This window comes from Peromyscus leucopus, chromosome 6 (assembly GCF_004664715.2).
Source record: "Peromyscus leucopus breed LL Stock chromosome 6, UCI_PerLeu_2.1, whole genome shotgun sequence".
Lineage (NCBI taxonomy): Eukaryota > Metazoa > Chordata > Mammalia > Rodentia > Cricetidae > Peromyscus > Peromyscus leucopus.
Genome location: NC_051068.1, coordinates 21537886 through 21556362, shown reverse-complemented (window position 1 = coordinate 21556362; position 18477 = coordinate 21537886). Strand labels below are relative to the sequence as shown.

At 44.4% G+C, this 18477-nt stretch overlaps 1 protein-coding gene and 1 pseudogene across 2 annotated transcripts in view; one reads left to right on the top strand and one right to left on the bottom strand.

Annotated features, from left to right (window-relative positions):
* Positions 1–18477, bottom strand: part of Intu (inturned planar cell polarity protein) — a 74694-nt gene that overhangs the window by 39468 nt on the left and 16749 nt on the right. For both annotated transcript variants that reach the window (XM_028895038.2, XM_028895037.2), the window contains exons 2-3: positions 12832–13370; positions 4090–4175 (exon numbers count right to left, since the gene is read on the bottom strand). In XM_028895038.2, coding sequence (XP_028750871.1) covers positions 4090–4175; positions 12832–13370 — 625 coding nt within the window. The remainder of the gene's footprint in view (positions 1–4089; positions 4176–12831; positions 13371–18477) is intronic.
* Positions 9510–10105, top strand: LOC114710766 (annotated as a pseudogene).

Below are 18477 nucleotides of genomic sequence, written 5' to 3'. Positions count from 1 at the left end.
TACATGCTAAGCACACACTCTACCATTATTCCACAACCCAACACCCTAATGCTAAGACTTTTGAAGCATTAAAAAAACATCAAAAACAAAAACACAAAACTAGTTTTGAAATGTTAAAATGGACTTTTTTGTGTATCACTAAGTAGATAGGTTTCACCTCTGCAATTCTCACCAGCACACACCAGTAGAGACGGAAGTGAATTTGAAGACTTCCCTTTAGATCCCCTCTGATTACAGTTGAGGAAACTAGATCTGGACTCTCTGGGAGGTGTTACATGGCGGACTGATCTGTTCTCCTAGTGCCTCCTTCCTGTTACACTGTCTCAGAGGCCACTGTCTGCTGGAGAACAGGAAGCTGTAGACTTGGTTATACTCTAAGTGCGTGTCTAAGATGTCACTGCCGGGTATGTCCAGGATTAACGTCTCCTGTGGAATCACTCATAAACCTGCACTCTCCCCTCCTCTCTTGCTGAAGGGACTGTTTCGCACATGCACAGACACCTTGGACAGGTCTATCTCAGGAGGGTCTGGCCCATCAAGACACCAGGATGCACACAGGTTGAAAGGAAAAGGAAGGAATATGCTCTGGGTTAGTTTGAAATTTGGTACTTTGAGTAACTGATTCTGAGACTTTAGGGAAATCACTAAGAAGTTCCTAAATTTTCTCTCTTCCTTAGGATCTCATCATCCAGTCTAGTCTGGCTCACAATCCTCCTGCCTCAGCCCCCTGGGTGCTCCAGACTCCTCTTCTTTATGTATAAAATAGGACCACTAACCACTGGACGGTTACAGGTCTTATGGTTAGGACCCAACATGTCAGAAAATCTATATGAAGAAGTAAATGGAGGAGCACTCAGGGAACGCTGTAGAAGACGTGTCAACAAATCTGTAAGAGCCAGGGGTCTGCGAACAAGTGTCTTCCGGACATGAAACTGCCCTCATGAACCCACAGCAACTGTGGCTACCTGCACAAGACCTGCGGGGGATCAGGCCAGCCTGCTTTACAGCATGGATGGGGGGGGGGGCGCTCACAAGGAGTTCCTGGCAGTGGATAGCCACTGAAGGAGCAAGATCATCTTTTTTTCACTGGTGTGTCTCATGGTAGTTGACCACGTTCCACACGCATGCACATACACACAGCTCTAATTTGACTGGGAGGGGGCATGAAGTCAGGAGAGGGATGCACTGGATGGGGAGTTCAGGAGGATTGGAGGGAGAGGAAATGGGGGTTAGATAGGACAAAAAAAATATACTGTATTTATCCATGGAAGTATTAAAGAATAATTTTTTTTAGTTAAGCAATTTTAGGAAGAAGCAGTTTGTTGCTGTGACATCTACACCCAATGGCAGTTCAGGACCCCGAGGAGCTGCTTTACTGGAAGTGTCTGAGAAATGGGTAGAAAAGCCTGGGTAGAATCTCTAAGTAGCTTGGGTGAGGAGTTCTGCTAAGGATTTAGAAAACCAGATGCCTGACAGAAATGCAAAATGCAGACAGCAAAGACCAGGCTCATCCGGTTCCAGACAGTAATGAAGACTCTGTTGGTAACTGGATACATCAACCTTTCTACATGGTGGCAAAGAGATGGAATGCATTTTACCTACGCACTAAAACTTTGTGAGACACTGAATTTAAAGGTGACAGAAAACTAATCTAACAGGAAATCTCAAGGCCACACAACATTCAGGCTGTGGCATTGTGTTGTTTGCTAATTTTAGCCAGATTAACAGTGAGAATCAGGAGCAAAAACTGGACAGAAACATTTGAAAAACTTACATTTTAGCCAGAAATGGAGTATGTTGAAAGTTTCTGCCAGTAAATAGGCACTGTTAAGAAGAGGCCAAGGATGCTGGGCAGTGGTGGCGCACGCCTTTATCCCAGCACTTGGGAGGCAGAGGTAGGCAGATCTTTGTGAATTCGAGGCCAGCCTGGACTACAGAATGAGTTCCAGGAAAGGCTCCAAAGATACACAGAGAAATCCTGTCTCAAAAAAAAAAAAAAAAAAAAAAAAAAAAAAAAAAAGAGGCCAAGGACTCTGCATTGGGACAGCAGGAAGAATATTCTGAGGGTACTCAGGAATTAACCAGGACTCCCACACAGCCCATCCCCAGCTCAAAAGTGGAACACTATAACTCTTCTCAAGAGACACCTCTGAAAACCCAGATCGCACAGGTATGTTCAGTGCAGTTTCTCTAGGATTCTTTATCTTGTTCAACTGGTAAGGCCCTCAGGAACCACTGCGGCCAAGGCTCCCATGATTTTGACGGTGGGATGCTAGTTTGGCAGGCATGCAGCATGTGAGAGCTGTAGGGCCCTGGAGGCTTCAGCCAAAAATTTAAAGAAAAGTGTAGTCCGCAGAGTGTATGGCAAGTTCCCTGTCTCTGTGGGCAGCCCCTGACAGCCATGCATGAAGTTATCAGAGTGACGCTGACGTGGAAAACCTAGAAAGTCAGACGCCAGGAACACGGGGCACTGGCGAGGGGAAGCTGCAGATGGCAAGCAGAGCCAGCCCGAGAGAGCTGCCCTATGGGCTGCAGCCAGCAAGGCCACGGGGGTGGGAGTGCCAAGGCCTGGAACACACACCACGCCACTGTATATCCCAGGGGGCAGGCCAGGCCACTCCGTTTTTGTCTTGCTTAGGTCTGACTCTTCCTCATTCTCTCCATTTCTTCCTATGTGATGAGAATGCTTATGACATCACCTGGGAAAGAAGCGGTTTAGTCTCATTTGGGTGGAGGCTCACATCTAAGTGTTCACTGTCTTGAGGAGTCTGTGGGCTCAGGCTTTTGAGCAATGAGGACCCGTGAAAGCTTTGGAAATTCTTGGAGATGGACTCGATGCATTTTTGTGGTAATACAGGCACACACCTGTGAATCTGGGATATAATGTTCCATGTGGGGCCTTAAATGCCTCCTTGATGCCCATATGCTAAAGACTTGGCTGCCAGCATTCGGCACTGCCAAAGGTAGTGGAGCCTTTGAGAGCACCAGGAGAGGTGAGGGCAGTGGAGGAATGCTCCTGAGGAAGACATCTGGGCCTAGCACCTTCCTGTCTCTGTATTTGCTTCCTGGCTGTCAGGAAGTGGGTGACGTTGTCCCAGTATTACCCCTCACCACAGGCTCTGCCTCCTCACAGCAGCTTCCCCCACAAAAAAAACCAGCCACCTGACCGTGGACTGAACCCTCTGAACCTGTGAACCAAATAACCCTTTCCACCCGCAGAGTCGCTTTCCTCGGGGACTGTGCCACATGACAGAAAGCTGGAGGGACACACTGGCAGTGCATGCCATCGGCTGACGCGACAGAGTAACACAAGCTCTCTGTACTCTCCTCCAGCCTCCATCACCTCCTAGTGTACACAGCCCCAGAGAAAACACTAGTTAGGCTTCAAAATAACCAAAGCCATATCAAAAAATGGGCTGGGCTTATGGTGCACACATTTGATCTCAGTACTTGAGAGGAAGAGGCAGGAGATCTCTGTGAGTTCCAGGACAGCTTCAGCTACATAGAAAGATTCAAAAACCTAAAAACTAAAAAAAAAAATTTTTTTTTTTTTTTTTTTTTACAATATGAGAGATTTTAAATCAGAGAATATAAAGTCCACAGCTTATTTATTTACTTACTTTTTTTTTTTTTTGAGACAAGGTCTCTCTACATAGTCCTGGCTGTCTTGGAACTCACTATGATGACCAGGCTGGCCTTGAACTCACACACTTGCCTTTACTGCCCTGGTGCTGGGATGAAAAGCATGCATCCCCACACCTGGCCACAGCTTTTAAAGGACTCCTCTCAGGGCTATGCTGTCATTGGCAAACATGGGCGTTCTAAAGGTAAGCTGGCAGCTGTGTTCACTTTTATTACTGCTGCGGCCGTCTTTACTTAGGATGTTTTATTTGTAGATACCCCTCTCCTTTCAGAACAGAGTTCCCGAGCTACGTGTTAGCAAGAGGCGAAACTGCCCTTGGTGCTCAAGCCTCACCGTCACTCACTCATTACACGGGAGGATAACTTCAGGATCTGAAAAAAACAAATAGCACAGAACGTATGCACTTTAAGCAACACTGTACACGATATGGTAAGGGATGGCCACACCTGCATTGGTCCAGGGATGCAAGACAGAACTCTCTCTATGTTTTCAGAAGTCACATCTACATCATTCACAGCAACAAGGACATCGCCTAAAAACAGAAAAACAAAAGACAACTGTGTGAGTACCCCAAACCAAAAAGTTCCAGAAGTGCGGCATGAGAAAACAGCTATCCAGACTTCCTCAAGGGTATAATGGAAAATGTGGTAGATTCAGGGACTTATTCAAGGTTATTCTGAACATTAATGACACAGCCAATCACCCAACTCGTCCATTATGCCTCCCAACACTGCACCACAACTCTCTGCAAACCATGAATATGTAAAGATATGAATATTCCTAGTCTTGGTATAACTGAGAGTTATGTGAACCCAAAGGACAAATGGAAAATTTTTTAACATAAACCAAGCATTGCACTTAACAAAATTGAATCTAACCACTCAGACCCATAGCTTTAAAAAAAATCTGGCTTCAATTTTAATTAAATCCATGTGGTAAATCCCAACGCACTGGGCTATTTGCTGCCATCACTGACTGGTGTCTACACAGCAGGCCTTTGTACCACAGCTTCCGACAGCACCAACCCGTCAAGTACATTTTAGTCAAAATCTTCTTCCCCATGACTATTCTTCAAACAGTCTTCTACCTAATTTCAAAATCAAGAGCACCATTAAAATGAAATTTTACTTTCAAACTATTGACACACAACTCTTGCCCAAAGACAGTAAGAGACAATTTACTCTTGGGTTAAATATGAGCGATCATGGCCCACAAACTCAGATTCAGGGTGACCCAAACATGTTCTGCTGCGGAAGTGAATATAAGCCAGAATAAAAGGAAGCTGCAAATCAGCACAGTTACCAAATTACTGGTGAGGGTCCCAGGTAGGTGAGCTAGCACAGCAGGGCAGGGGGAGCCTCCATAAGTATCAGATGCTTTCTGGGGAGAGTCGGGACTCGGGGGTTAGCGGAAGCTTGTGTTTTGCTAAGAATACACTGCCAAAGCTTTAGCTGACAGTCAAAAGGCTGTACATGGGAAAGTGATGTGAGCCTAAGAGACAGGCACAGGCTGGGCAATGATTAGGGCAGAGACAGTCCAAGATAACTTGGGTCTGCATCTTCAACACCGAAAATCTCCTCAGTCACGAAGTTCTAACCAGTCACTCAGTCCTGTAGAGTCCTCAGCCAAGGGGGTAGCTTTTTCTCTGGGACCTTCAGTTTACAAGAACGTAATTAAAAGTAATATCAAAGCCCCAGTAAGATGTGCTAAAAAAAATCACAAATACATCTAGGACACTGCCTCATCATTCCAAACTTTACAAGTCCTGTCCTACACTACTGCATACGAGAACCAAGACAAGAGTTTACAAAGGCCAACTCTCTACTCTCAGGAAGCTTGAGGGGGTAGTGAGCGTGTGAGTGGGTAAAAAAAAATAACAACGGGTTCTGCATGTCTTACAAACCAAGGCACCAGGTCTGTCCTCTGTCATCCTTTCAAGAGTATTTGCACAGTGAACAGCTTGAATGTCAGAGAAAATGTCTCTCTCTTAGGCACAGCTCAAGTCTGCTTACTGTACAGTGTGACAAGGACACACACTCTCTCTAAATAAAATGTAAAAAAAAATTTTTTTTGAAAAGAATGCCTCTTAAGCGAGACAGTTGTGTAGCTTGATCTGCTTAAGGGGCCCCTGGCAGTGGGATCAGGATCCATCCCTGGTGCATGAGCTGGCTTTTCGGAGCCTATTACCTATGGTGGGACACCTTGCACAGCCTTGATGCAGGGGGAGGGGCTTGGCCCTGCCTCAACTGAATGTACCAGGCTCTGCTGATTCCCTGTGGGAGGCTTTACTCTCTCAGAGAAGGGAGTGGAGGGTGGGCTGGGGAGGGGGACGCTGGGGAGGGCGGGAGGAAGGAAGAGAGGGGGAACTGTGGTTGGAATGTAAAATGAATAAAACAAAATTTCTTAATAAAAATATGGGAAAAAAAAAAAAAGAATGTCTCTACTGTGGTAGGCTGAGATGGTCACATAGAATCTGTGGCTTACTAGTACCCAACTTCACTCCTCAGTAGATTAGTTCTGGAGCCTCTGTCAGCCTTATCATTCCAGCTATGACTATTTTTGAACATTAAGTCATCTTTACTATGCTCACCAAAATGAAGAATGAGATGTTTTTATTCTCTTAAGCCTCTCAAGCAGCAAACATTTTTGTGCTGGTACATAGTTTATAGAACTGTAATTTTATTGGTCAAATGACATAACTTATAATGTAAATATCCATATGTTCGTTTGACAATTTTGTGCTTAAAATTTTTAAAACACTAATTTGTAAGTGTCTCAATAAACATTTTTGTGCCCATAGTTTTCCTTCCTCCATTTGTGTGTGTGTAATATATGCACACATGTATGTGGGTCTGTGTACCCATGTGAACAAAAGGACGGGGGTGGGGGGGAATCGAATGTTCTGCTCTGTCACTGCCTGCCATATTCCCTTGTGACAGTCTCTTCCTGAACCTGGAGCTAGGCCTGGCAGCCAGCCCCAGAGATCCTCCTGTCCCCCATACCAATGGGGTTACAAGGGCATCTGGGAGCAATGCCTCCATTTTTTTTAAGTGGATACTGGATGTTTGAACTCAGGTCCTCATGTTCCCAGCTCCTTTTTTCTATTTTCATCTAGGCTTAACAAACTTCTTCTGTTAAGGACCACACAGAAAACATTTCCGGCTTCGGTAGATAAATGGTCTGTGTTCAACTGCACAACTCTCCCACTGGCTCCATCCTGAACTCAGCCACAGACAACAGATAAAGAGGTGGGGCTGTGTGCAACAATATTTTATTTACCCATATTTGGGTACCCAAGACTTTTCCTATGCTGTGCATTATTTAAGCCTTTTAGACAAGCTGTACAAACACAGGCAGTAAACCTGATCTGACCTGCCAGCTCTAATTTGCCTATCTGTTCTGAATGGTTTTTCAAGATAAATGTCCAGAAATGAAGTCAATGGGTTAAATTATACACTGTTGCAGAGTGATACTCATGTCTAAATTATATTTTGAATAGCATAAGCAATTTATTTTCCTCTTTTTTTCATCAATGAGAAATAAATCAATCTATAGAAGCAACCAACACCGCAGGCCAGAGAGTCTGAGTGGGATGAGAACATGGGCCCAGGTCTAACAGTGAGGAGCAGTTTGCTCCTGAATAGCAGCTGTTAATGCCTCTGTCCCACTTCTGCAGAAGGAAATAACTAACTGCAGCAGCGGCTTCCCAGGGAGGAGACACTAAAATCCTGTCCTTCCAACAAACAGTGCTCTAGCCTCTTCCTGACAGCAGGAAAACATGAGAAGAGAAACGTTGTGGGGGCCAGAACAGGACAGAGATGCTGTCTGTAAGAAAGTCTGGGGGGTCACAAGGAGTACAAACAGGGAAATAAAAACCCATTCCAAAAAGAAGATGGAAATTCATAGAGAACAACATATTAGGTGTTCATAAAACCAAACCCATCTTTTACAAAAAAACATTTCAAATACTTCAGTTGGAAAAAAAGATTCAACAACAATGCAATGAAAAAACAGTCTATATAAAATGGAATATTAGCCAAGCATGGTAGATTGTTGTTGGTTGCATTTTACTCTTAGCTCTTTGGGGGCCCACCACCCAGCTCCCAAATAAATTACATGGAGGCTTATTCTTACTTATAAATGCCTGGCCTTAGCTTGGCTTGTTTTTTGCCAGCTTTTCTTAACTTTAAATTATCCCATGTACCTTTTGCCTCTGGGCTTTTTCCTTTCCTAACTTCTGTATATCTTACTTGCATTCTTATTCTGTGGCTGGCCCCTAACATCCTCCTCTCCTTGTTCTCTTGCTCTTTCTTCTCCCAGGTTTCTCCTTCTATTTATTCTCTCTGCTCACCAGCCCTAGCTATTCTTTCTCCTGCCTTGCTATTGGCCATTCAGCTCTTTATGAGATCATCAGGTGTTTTAGATAGGCACAGTAACACAGCTTCACAGAGTTAAACAAATGCAACATAAAAGAATGCTACACATCTTTGTATCATTAAACAAATGTTCCACAGCATAATCAAATGTAACACATCTTAAATAATATTCTACAACAGTAGATATGCCTATAAATGCATCACTTGAGGGCTGAGGCAGGAGGACTGTAGGTCTGAGATCAGCCTGTACTAGGGGGTGAATTCTAGGTTAGCTTGGGGTACACAGTGAGAACCGGGCTCAAGAAAGCACCAGAACTAAACATAACAACAACGCCAAGGAATTCTACATGGCAGCCACATGGAACTTCCCTTTCTTTCTCTTATAAAGAAGACATCGCTATGTGTGGGGTGGGGGGCTGCATGCAAGCCACAGTATACACATGAAGGTCGCAGGACAACATTGGATGTTGGTCCTTGCCTTCCACTTTGCTTGAGACAGGGTCTCTTGTTCACCACTGCTGCAAATGCCAGACTAGATGGCCATGAGCTTCCAGGGACTCCTGTCTCAACCTCCCTCCTTGCACAGGAGCACGAAGATCACCCATGGATACTGTTGCATCTGGTTTTACACGGGGGCTAGGGATCTGAACACACAACCTCACACAGCAAGAGCCTGAGCCAATTCTATAGCCCAAGAGAGATATACTTCTCAGAGATGTAGTTTGAATCACAGAAAAGACACAGAGAATGTATATAATGAGATACAAGAGAATACATACACACACACACATATTCACACACATACATACACACACACACATACACACACACACACACACACACACACACACACACACACATACTCCCATTCACATAAAGTTGAAGAACGAGCTAAATCAATTCTGTTCACAGAAGGCTCAAGGCTGCTTTATGAAGTACCTTTAACCATCTAGGTACTGAAAATGTTGACTCTTGACCCAAGAAGGTAGTTAAACAGAACAACGCACACATCAAAATGATCAATGTACACTTATGAATGGATATCATACCTCAAAAACATTTTTGAAAAATGAGCACACATCTTCAAAAAATTGAAAGAAAAACATAAGCTACGTATGTCATAGAAAACAAATCCACAATTGAGAACTTAAGAAATGATACAAAATAGCTTGGAATTAAAATCTTCATTCTTTATCAGAAAGTGTCTTCACAGGGGGTGGGGAGGAGAGTAATCTGGAAAATTAATGTGTGAAATGAGCATGATGGTGTATATTTGTAATCCCAACACTTGGGAGGCTGAGGCAGGAGAATAAAATGCTTCAGATCAACCTATGGACTACATAGTAAATTCTTGTCTCAAAAAACAATAAAAAACAATGAATAGATAAATATTATTTATAGATAGATAATGTATGATTTCCTTCTCTCCTTTCTTATCTTTAAAAAAAATCCAGTTATCCACCTGCCCCCGACTCCCAGAAGCCAGCAAGATGGCGGAAGTGGAGCAGAAGAAGAAACAGGCAGTCTGCAAACTCACCTACATGCTATGGACCTGAACCAGCTGCTGGCTATCTCCTATGAGCAGCTGATGCAGTTGGACAGCTCCCATCTGAGGCCCGCTTGGAAGCAGGACTCCCTGCTTAAGTGCCTGAGAAAGGCCAAGAAGGAGGCGCCACCCATGGAGAAGCCCCAGCTGGTAAAGACTCACCTGAGGAACTCAATCATCCTGCCCCAAATGGGAGACAGCATGGTGGGCATGTATGATGGCAAGACTTTCAGCCAGGTGGAAATCAAGCTAGAGATGAGTTCTCCATCACTTACAAGCCCATGAAGTGCAGCTGGCCTGGCACCAGTACCACCCACCTCTCCTGCTTTATCCCCTCCAAGAAGCCATGGCCAAAAGACTCAGGTTTAGTCCCTGAGGGAAAAAAATCCAGTTATGACCAAAAATACTGAAGAAAAACGCCCCACCAAGGCAGCTTTCACGGTGTAGGTAAGAGTAAATTCTATTTGCTCTGGTCTGAAGATGCCAGCTGGCTACCACTTTCAGCTGATTGCCAAACTATAAGAAAACACTTAGAAACAGAAATGTTGGTGGCACCACCCCCAAAGGACAGAAAGTTTCTGAGATCCAAGCAAAGAAAATAAATGCAGGATGGGCTCTGTTGTTGTGAAAGGATACAAGAGAAACAATACTGACCTGTCTTACTGATGATGACAGGTACAGTTTCAGCAGACAAGCTGCACTCACAGAGAGAGGCCGGAAATCAAGATGTGTGTGTGTGTGTGTGTGTGTGTGTGTGTGTGTGTGTGTGTGTGCACATCGCCACAGAAGACAACTGTGCAGAGTGTCCTAACTGTGGTCATCTAAATACCGAGGCCGACAATCTCAGATACTGATGGAGCTGAGATCTTCAGAGATCTCATGTCATCAAATGCAGACACAGGAAAAAGATACCTTTTTATTGGTGAAGGAAAATGTGAGCCAGGTTTTACAGCACATGCCTGTAATCCTAGCTTTTGGGATGTGGAGGCAGGAGACTCAGGAGTTCAAGGCCAGCACTGTATACAGATGTGAGGAAGGCTCCATGTGTTTATGTGCATACCCAATGTTTGCATGCAAAGCTAACTTAGTAACAGTGCATCCCCTTGGAGCCTAATCTGAAAAATAAATAAAATGTATTGAAAGTTTCTAAGAGGTGTTATATAATTTATACCGCTAGTATTAGAGATAATGGATAAGTGTGTGTCAGGGGAACATAACCATAAAAACCACACAGACACACAAAAACAATCCAAGACATTATATAAAACACTGTTGACACTTTAAAATAATAGATGGAAAAATAACTAAAGATTCAAAAACAAAATCCCCCCAAAGCTGAAAAGAATATCCAGCATATAAAGAAGTATACAACATGGACAGATTATGGATAACAGCTTGGCGGTTACCCCTGGTTTTTCATGATCACAAGCGTATCTGAGGGTCTTGAATTGTGATGAACAGCAGTTTGTTTTATTCAAGGGCACAGTCCTTGAAGTCCATGCACAGTCTCTGCATGGGGTTGCTCTTTCTGAAGCTCCTCAAATCCATATATACCAACACGAACATTCCTAATTAAATGTTCCTATCCTCAGCTCTCCCTGGAGGGTGTGGGAAGCCATTCCACATGCACTTGTATCCAGACCACACATCTGGCGGAACAGCAATGAGATGGAACAGCACTCTTGCCGCCTGAGCGTCTTTCTATACTGCCCTGCACTCCCTAAGTAGTGGGTAACTTTGCTTTGCTGGCTTCCTCGAACTAGGTGTTCACCCACTAAAAGCTCCTGGAGCTACAGCAGCTAGATGAATGCCAGTGCAGACAAATGAAATACTGGAAGGTCAATCGTCTCCCCAGAAGTCAGTGTTCCACCTTTCTCATGTGGCCTTTTCTCCATGAGAAGTGCATGCGTGTGTGTGTGTGTGTGTGTGTGTGTGTGTGTGTGTGTGTGTTACGTGCACAAGTGTGTGGGAGTTTGTTCCCATGTATATGCAGAGGCCAGACAAGAAGTTGGTGTCTTCCTCTATCACTCTCTGCCCTGAGACAGGGTCCCTCACCGAATTACAGCTGCTGTTTTGGCTAGGTCACATCGTATTGTAAGATGATATGGAGATGCATTTTGGAATCCATGCTCTGACAGATATCCTGACATGTCTCCTTAGAGCTAGTTCTGTGATGTTCTGTCTTATCATCCGTCACACCGTGACACTGTCTGCCTATGTCTAACATGCTTCTTCCACTACTACATGAGCTCTTAACACAAGCAGTCACAGCAGCACCATAATCTTCGCATGCCTGACACTTAACAGACACCCAAATGTGTTATGAATCGATGAACAAACAATGAAATTTAGACTTCGACTCAGACACATTTTAAAATGTTTCTAAAAATCCTGTTTTAAGCTGGGTCAGCTGAAAAGACTGGCACATTTTCGGATGGTTACAAGTTTGAAGTTTTGTTAAGATTGCGCTTTCAGAGCCAGTGAGATGTTCGGTCAGTAAACTCACTTGCCAAGAAGCCCGGTGAGCTGAGGTCCAAGCCCAGAACCCATATGATGGCAAGAGAGACCCATGCCCACAAGCTGTCCCCTGACCTCCACACATGTCAGCTACATGTGCCCAGGCACAGACAACTAAACACTGTAAGAAAGAGTATGTTTTCACATTTGATTAATCTATCATTATAAAGCAGAATAAGGTTGCTAATTAACTCACACATTATATCACATAACTTGAAATCAGCAACACAAAAATACGCATCTTAATATGTCCAAAATAACTTGTATTTTTCCTCTCAAAACTGGGATATTTTAGAGGAGTGCCCTTACAAAGGAACTTACGTATAATACCACTGTCATTAAGAAGGTCAACTGAAACAGTCTACAGCCACTCCAAGAACTTGGTGTCCTCAAGTGCAAACATACAATTTAAAAGTATTTTTATTCATAAATTACATATTTTTGTATCGTGTTATTGGATACAGCTGTTTCAGCCTAAATGATCACTGTAGAATCAACTTACTTTCTTCTCTTTGTCAGCAACCATAAGCAAGATGAAGTAAAATTACATTATTCAAAACCTACAGATGAGCTGGGCTGCTCTTGGTCTGAACTAGCTGCGCGTGTCTCTGTTACATGGAAGTACTTCTTTTCTGACCATTTGGAGCAACTTTATGGGGAGACTGTAAACTCTGCCATGGCTCACGGGGCCCTGCCCTTAACCACGCCGCACCTCTGCAAACAAGGGCTGGAGCTGCTGCAGCACTTACCAACCAGGACCTGACCGCTCTTCATGGCAGAGCCTCCTGGCAGCAGGCCGTGCACCACGAGCCTCTCCCCGTCGGCCTGCTTCCCGCTCCTTTTCCAACTCCACTTGGTCTGGTGGACGATTCCCACCAGCACTTCCAGGAGTTTGGGCTGCTCCCTGGCTTTGATGGCCGTCAGCTTTTTGGGGTTGATATAGACGGTCACATCCTTGTACCGCTGCTGCACGGTGACTCCGGTCTTCTGGTTGGACTGATGCTTCAGAATGGACACCGGCCCATTGTCACTGCTGCTCTTTTTGTGGTAGCGCTTAGGCAAAAGTCTTTTGCTTTTCAGGATCTTGGTGAAGCGCTTGAGCTTGGGTTCATACTTCTTTCTTTCTCTAGAGTCATCCTCTTCAATGATGACCTCCTTCTCACTGAACCTGACATGGTTCACGGTCTGTGTCTCCGGAAGGAGGCTTTCCTCCTCATCCTCACTCAGTTCCAGGTAGAACAGCTCTCCATTCCTCTGCACACTGTCCAGCCACTCGGGCTCCAGATCACTGTGTGAGAGAAGAAAGGTCACCTGAATGGGCATCCAACATGAGAAAGACAGCTCCGCCTTCCTGTGTGGGAGGGCAGAAGGCTTGGGAGTAGAGATGGAGGGGGGCTAGAGTTTTAAAGAATGGGGAAGAGAATCAAACAGGCAGAGTGATACCAAAGAAAACCAAAAAAAGGGGAAGGGAAAGAATCTTTTCAGCAATCTATTGGGCTATACTTTTTAAGAGAAAACGAATTCGGGCTAACACCTGTAATTCCAGCACTTAGGAAACATAGGCAAGGAGGACAGGCATGAATTCAAGGTTAGCCTGGGCTACACAGTGAGTTCCAGGCTACAAAGTGAGACCCTGTCTCAAAAAACAAAAACAAAGCAAAATAAGAACAACAAAATGGTTCAGTGGGTAAAGTACTTGCTGCACAACCATGAGGACCTGAGTTCAGTTCCCCAGCACCCACAGGAAAGCCAGACTCGGGGACGATGTTGCATAGGGGTGTCCTCTGAAATGACATGCTCCCTTTAGGAGGGATGAGGAGACTCATAAGATTCAGAAGATAAAGAAAAATGACACACGTCTGGGAAAGCAAAAACTTGAAAATTCTAGAAGGCCCAGCTTTACAGAAAGAGCAGGAACTGCCTGGGAGGAAGGTCTAAACAGCAGCCGCAGAGGGGAGATGCTTGGGCCTGGGGAGTTGCCTACATGCTACAGAGGGGAGATGCTTGGGCCTGGGGAGTTGCCTACATGTTGCAGAAGGGAGATGCTTGGGCCTGTAGAGTTGCCTACATGCTGTGCAGAGGGGAGATGCTTGGGCCTGGGGAGTTGCCTACATGTTGCAGAGGGGAGATGCTTGGGCCTGTAGAGTTGCCTACATGCTGTACAGAGGGGAGATGCTTGGGCCTGGGGAATTGCCTACATGCTGTACAGAGGGGAGATGCTTGGACCTGTGGAGTTGTCTGCATGCTGCAGAGGGGAGATGCCTGGGCCTGTAGAGTTGCCTACATGCTGCACAGACGGCTCTAGGACTACAGCTTCTGAGTCTACATACTTGCTTTTGAGTTGTTCCTGCTTCTTGTAAGTAACCCCTTAAAACTCCTGTTAGTGACCCCCACGAACCCCACTGATTCACCAAGTTAGACACTGCTGTCTACTCTGCTATTGGCTCCCTTTCTGCAGTGAGTAAATAAATATGTGTTGTGTCTTCTCAGAAAAATCCCTCACACAACAACATAGTAGCATATGTTGTTCAAAGGGTGAGCTCCAGGTTCAGTGAGAGACTCTGTCTCAAAAAATAAGGTAGAGTGCAATAAAGGACCACCAATATCAACCTCTGGCCTATACATGTGCACACCTGGGCAATCATACCCATTCACAAATGTACCTGTACACACACACACACACACACACACACACACACACACACCACTAATCCAGCTACTGTGTGGTTATAGGTCACTTTGGACATCTCAGAATTCACATTTGTCACTGAAAGTGTGACTGAATCCACAGAAGCCAGCTGTCTGGAAACCACAGGTAAACGTTCTATCCGTACAGGGAGCACCTGGGATAGCTTCAGGTTAGAATGAAACTACGCATCATGTACTTTGTTTAGATAACAATTTTCAGAAAAGCAGCATTCATCTTTCCACAAACTGCAACCAGGCCCAAAACCAGCCAGTTATAATCATAGTTCGTTTTGAACCTAGCTGTAACCTATAATTTCTGCACAACTCCTCATTAGCAGTAATAGTAAGAAAAGTAAAGCCCACACTTCACATAATTCATCCTGTGGCTGCAAAAGAGGATAGGTGGGAAGTTGGTTGGTAAATACCCAAATTATTGCCATTAAAATGGAAACAGCAACAACACACACACTGTGGCAACCCACTGATCACTCTGTCCTGTTGGAGTGACAGTCTGCCTTCCGAGCTGCCGTTCTTTAAAGTGACAGTGATTTCCCAGTGTCAACCCACCATGTGGGGACAGCCTTAAGCTGAGCATCCTGGTAGGAAAGAGTGTAATCTGTGTTCTAATCATCTAATCACCTAACAGAAGTCTTCTTTGCTCTTGAGTGTTTATTAGCAACTCTGCTTCTTTAATTAAAATTTTGTCAAATACTGAATGTCATGAAAATCAGTTTCCAAAATATCCTATTCTATTACTGCCATGGTCTATATAGCTGGTTAGTAACACAGACTTTTCAAGTGTTAGCCATAAGAAAGAAAGAAAGAAAGATGCAGGTGGCTAAAAACACCAAAACTAACACTTCACTGGTCTAGTTGGTTCCCAATACTTGGCATCACTTTAGATGTCCAGTGTCACCAGCCACATATGTCGGCCGCTTCAACCTCACCTATCCTTGAAGTTAGTGTTTAACACTTCATAGCTAGCTCTGCTCTGAAGATTCCAAATAGCTGTGTGCCTACGGTAAGCCGTTAGGTGAGAAGTGAACAATAACTTTAACTGGCACACTGTGGACAGTAGCATCAGGTTTCACTATGGCTTGGCTGTGAAGTGTCCCCCAAACACTTACGTGCTAATGTTTGGTCCCGGACAGTGGGCTACAGAGAGGAGCTCAGGAGAGTGCCATCCACGGATGAATTCACGGGTGAAAAGGCTGTTAGGAGGGAGGGGCCACTGGGGGCATGTCTCTCAAACTGTGTTCTGTCCCCTCCCTGCATGGCTGCCATGAGCTGAGCAGCATCGCTCTGCCATCTTGGGCTGTTTCGACCACAGGCCCAGATAAAAGCCAAGCAACCAATTCTTTGAAATCAGGATCCAAAGCAAATCCTTCCTCAATTAACTAACTTGTCACAGTGCTGAGAGGTGACTGAGGCCTAGTAACTGAGATGCGTATCAATGACAAATGGTTTGTCTGCTTTCACATCATCTTTTTGTTCTTTGTGTTAGGCTCATGAGCACTTTTTCACTTGCTAAGTATAAGGCTGGCTTATCTTAACCTTTAAAATCTTAACATGAATTCACCTCTTGGTGATGATTTAAAGATCTATGTGGGCAGAAAATGTAGCAAGTACACAGGGCCAGGGGGCACTGTGGTCAGTGAAAATACCTCTGCTGTGATATCTAGATGGCTCAGCAGATAAAAGTGCTTGCTGCCAAGCCTGACAACCTGAGTTGGTTCCTGGGATCCACATGCTAGAAGACGACAATGGACTCTACAAAGCTGTTCTCTGTTCTTCACACACGCTACACGGCACATACACACTTGTAAACATACACAATAATAATAAATAAAACACAAAGTTTAAAAAACAAAGACCTTTGTTCTGTGGGGAAGAGAAGCTGAGAAAGAACCCACGGTGATGCATATGGGAGGTACAAGACAGAGACCTAAAAGGGAAAATGGTCGGGCAGAGTTAGGGAGCAAAAGAAAAACAAGACTTAACAGCTGGCTCCCACAGAACAGGGTAAAGGGCAGACATCGCCATAACCAAGAAATGGCTGCTGAGAGACCAGGCGAGGGCTGAGAAACTGTCACAAACCACAGGAGACTAAGGAGAACTGATGACGAGCAGCAACATGATATGCTGGGTGGAATCCTGGAACCAAAATGGAACAGTAATAGAAGAGCGGTGACATCTAAATGAAGTCTGGAGTCAGCTCACAGACCAACAGTCACTTCTTACTGGCAAGCGAGTAATAGCTGGGTAAGATGTTAACATCTCAGAGAACGGGGCTGTTCGGGAGCACAGGAGCACCTCTGCCACTTTCTATAAGTCAAAACTTAACCCATATTAAAAAAAATTAGAAAAGGAATTAAATCTAGCTGTTTCGATCCACATTTTTGTAGTGCACAGACCTCAGGAGTCAGAAATAGGGTACTTTTAACATCTCTGAGACTCCATGGCACAAGCTAGGAAGTTCTCACTGTGTAATGTTTTCTTGTGAGAGTCAATAATGTTCAGTTTACTTTTTCCTAGTCAGAAACAGGTTTATAGTTACAGACAAGGTCTGAGAGTGCTTTAATTGGTTCCCAAGACCAAAAGTATATAGGAGCAGCATCCTGCCCAGAGAAAAATTCATCAATGTGAAAATTAGCACATCCACTTACCATAACGTATCAAAGGAAATGGACTTGAGAAAATGCTAGTAGCTCCCAATTCCTAATGTATTCCAAAACCCTGGGTTTATAGGTATGGTGGTTTGAATAGGAATGGCCCCCATAGACTCATGCATTTGAATGCTTGGCCCATAGGCGATATTAGGAGGTGTGGCCTTGTTGGAGTAGGTGTGGCCTTATTGGAGTAGGTGTGGCCTTGTTGGAGTAGGTGTGGCCTTGTTGGAGTGCATCACTGTGGAGGCAGGTATTGAGGTCTCATATGCTCAAGCTCTGCCCAGTGTAGTACACAGTTCTCCTTCTGCTACCTGTGGATCAAGATGTAGAACTCTCAGCTCCTTCTCCATCATCATGTCTGCCTGCATGCTGCCATGCTTCTCACCATGACGATAATAGACCAAACCTGAAATTGTAAGCCAGCCCCAATTAAATGTTTTCTAACAGTTGCCATGGTCATGGTGTCTCTTCACAGCAATAGAAACCCTAAGGCAACAGAAAACATTTTATTTTCCCTTTCTGAAAGTTACATGACTCTCTTAGGTCTTCATTTGTATTAATGCCAAGATTTTTTTTTTTTCATCCTTTGAAATAGCCTGGCAATTTCCTTAACCACTTCAAGAAGATCCACACAGAATGTATACTGACCTGCATATTTCCTCATTTAAGTAAAATGGACGTTTGTGCTACCCCAAATAATTACATTCTCCTCCTCTTGAAAAAAGTACAATGCATTTTACCAAAGTGGTCACCATGTAGTTATGTGATATCAACAGGTCTAACAGCAGGACAAGTGTAGATGCACAGAAAAACCACACAGAATAGAAAACAAAACAACAACAAATGGGTAATGAGGTGATGGTTCATCTCAATTGTCACCCTGATGGGGTCTGTCCTAGATGCAATCCTGTGGCTTTGATAAAACACCCTGACAAAAACAACATAAAGGAGAAAGGTCACAGTTCCAGAGGGACAGAGTTCATCGCAGCAGGGTGACATGGTAACAGGAAGGAAGGCAGGAGCAGGAAGCTGGCTGAT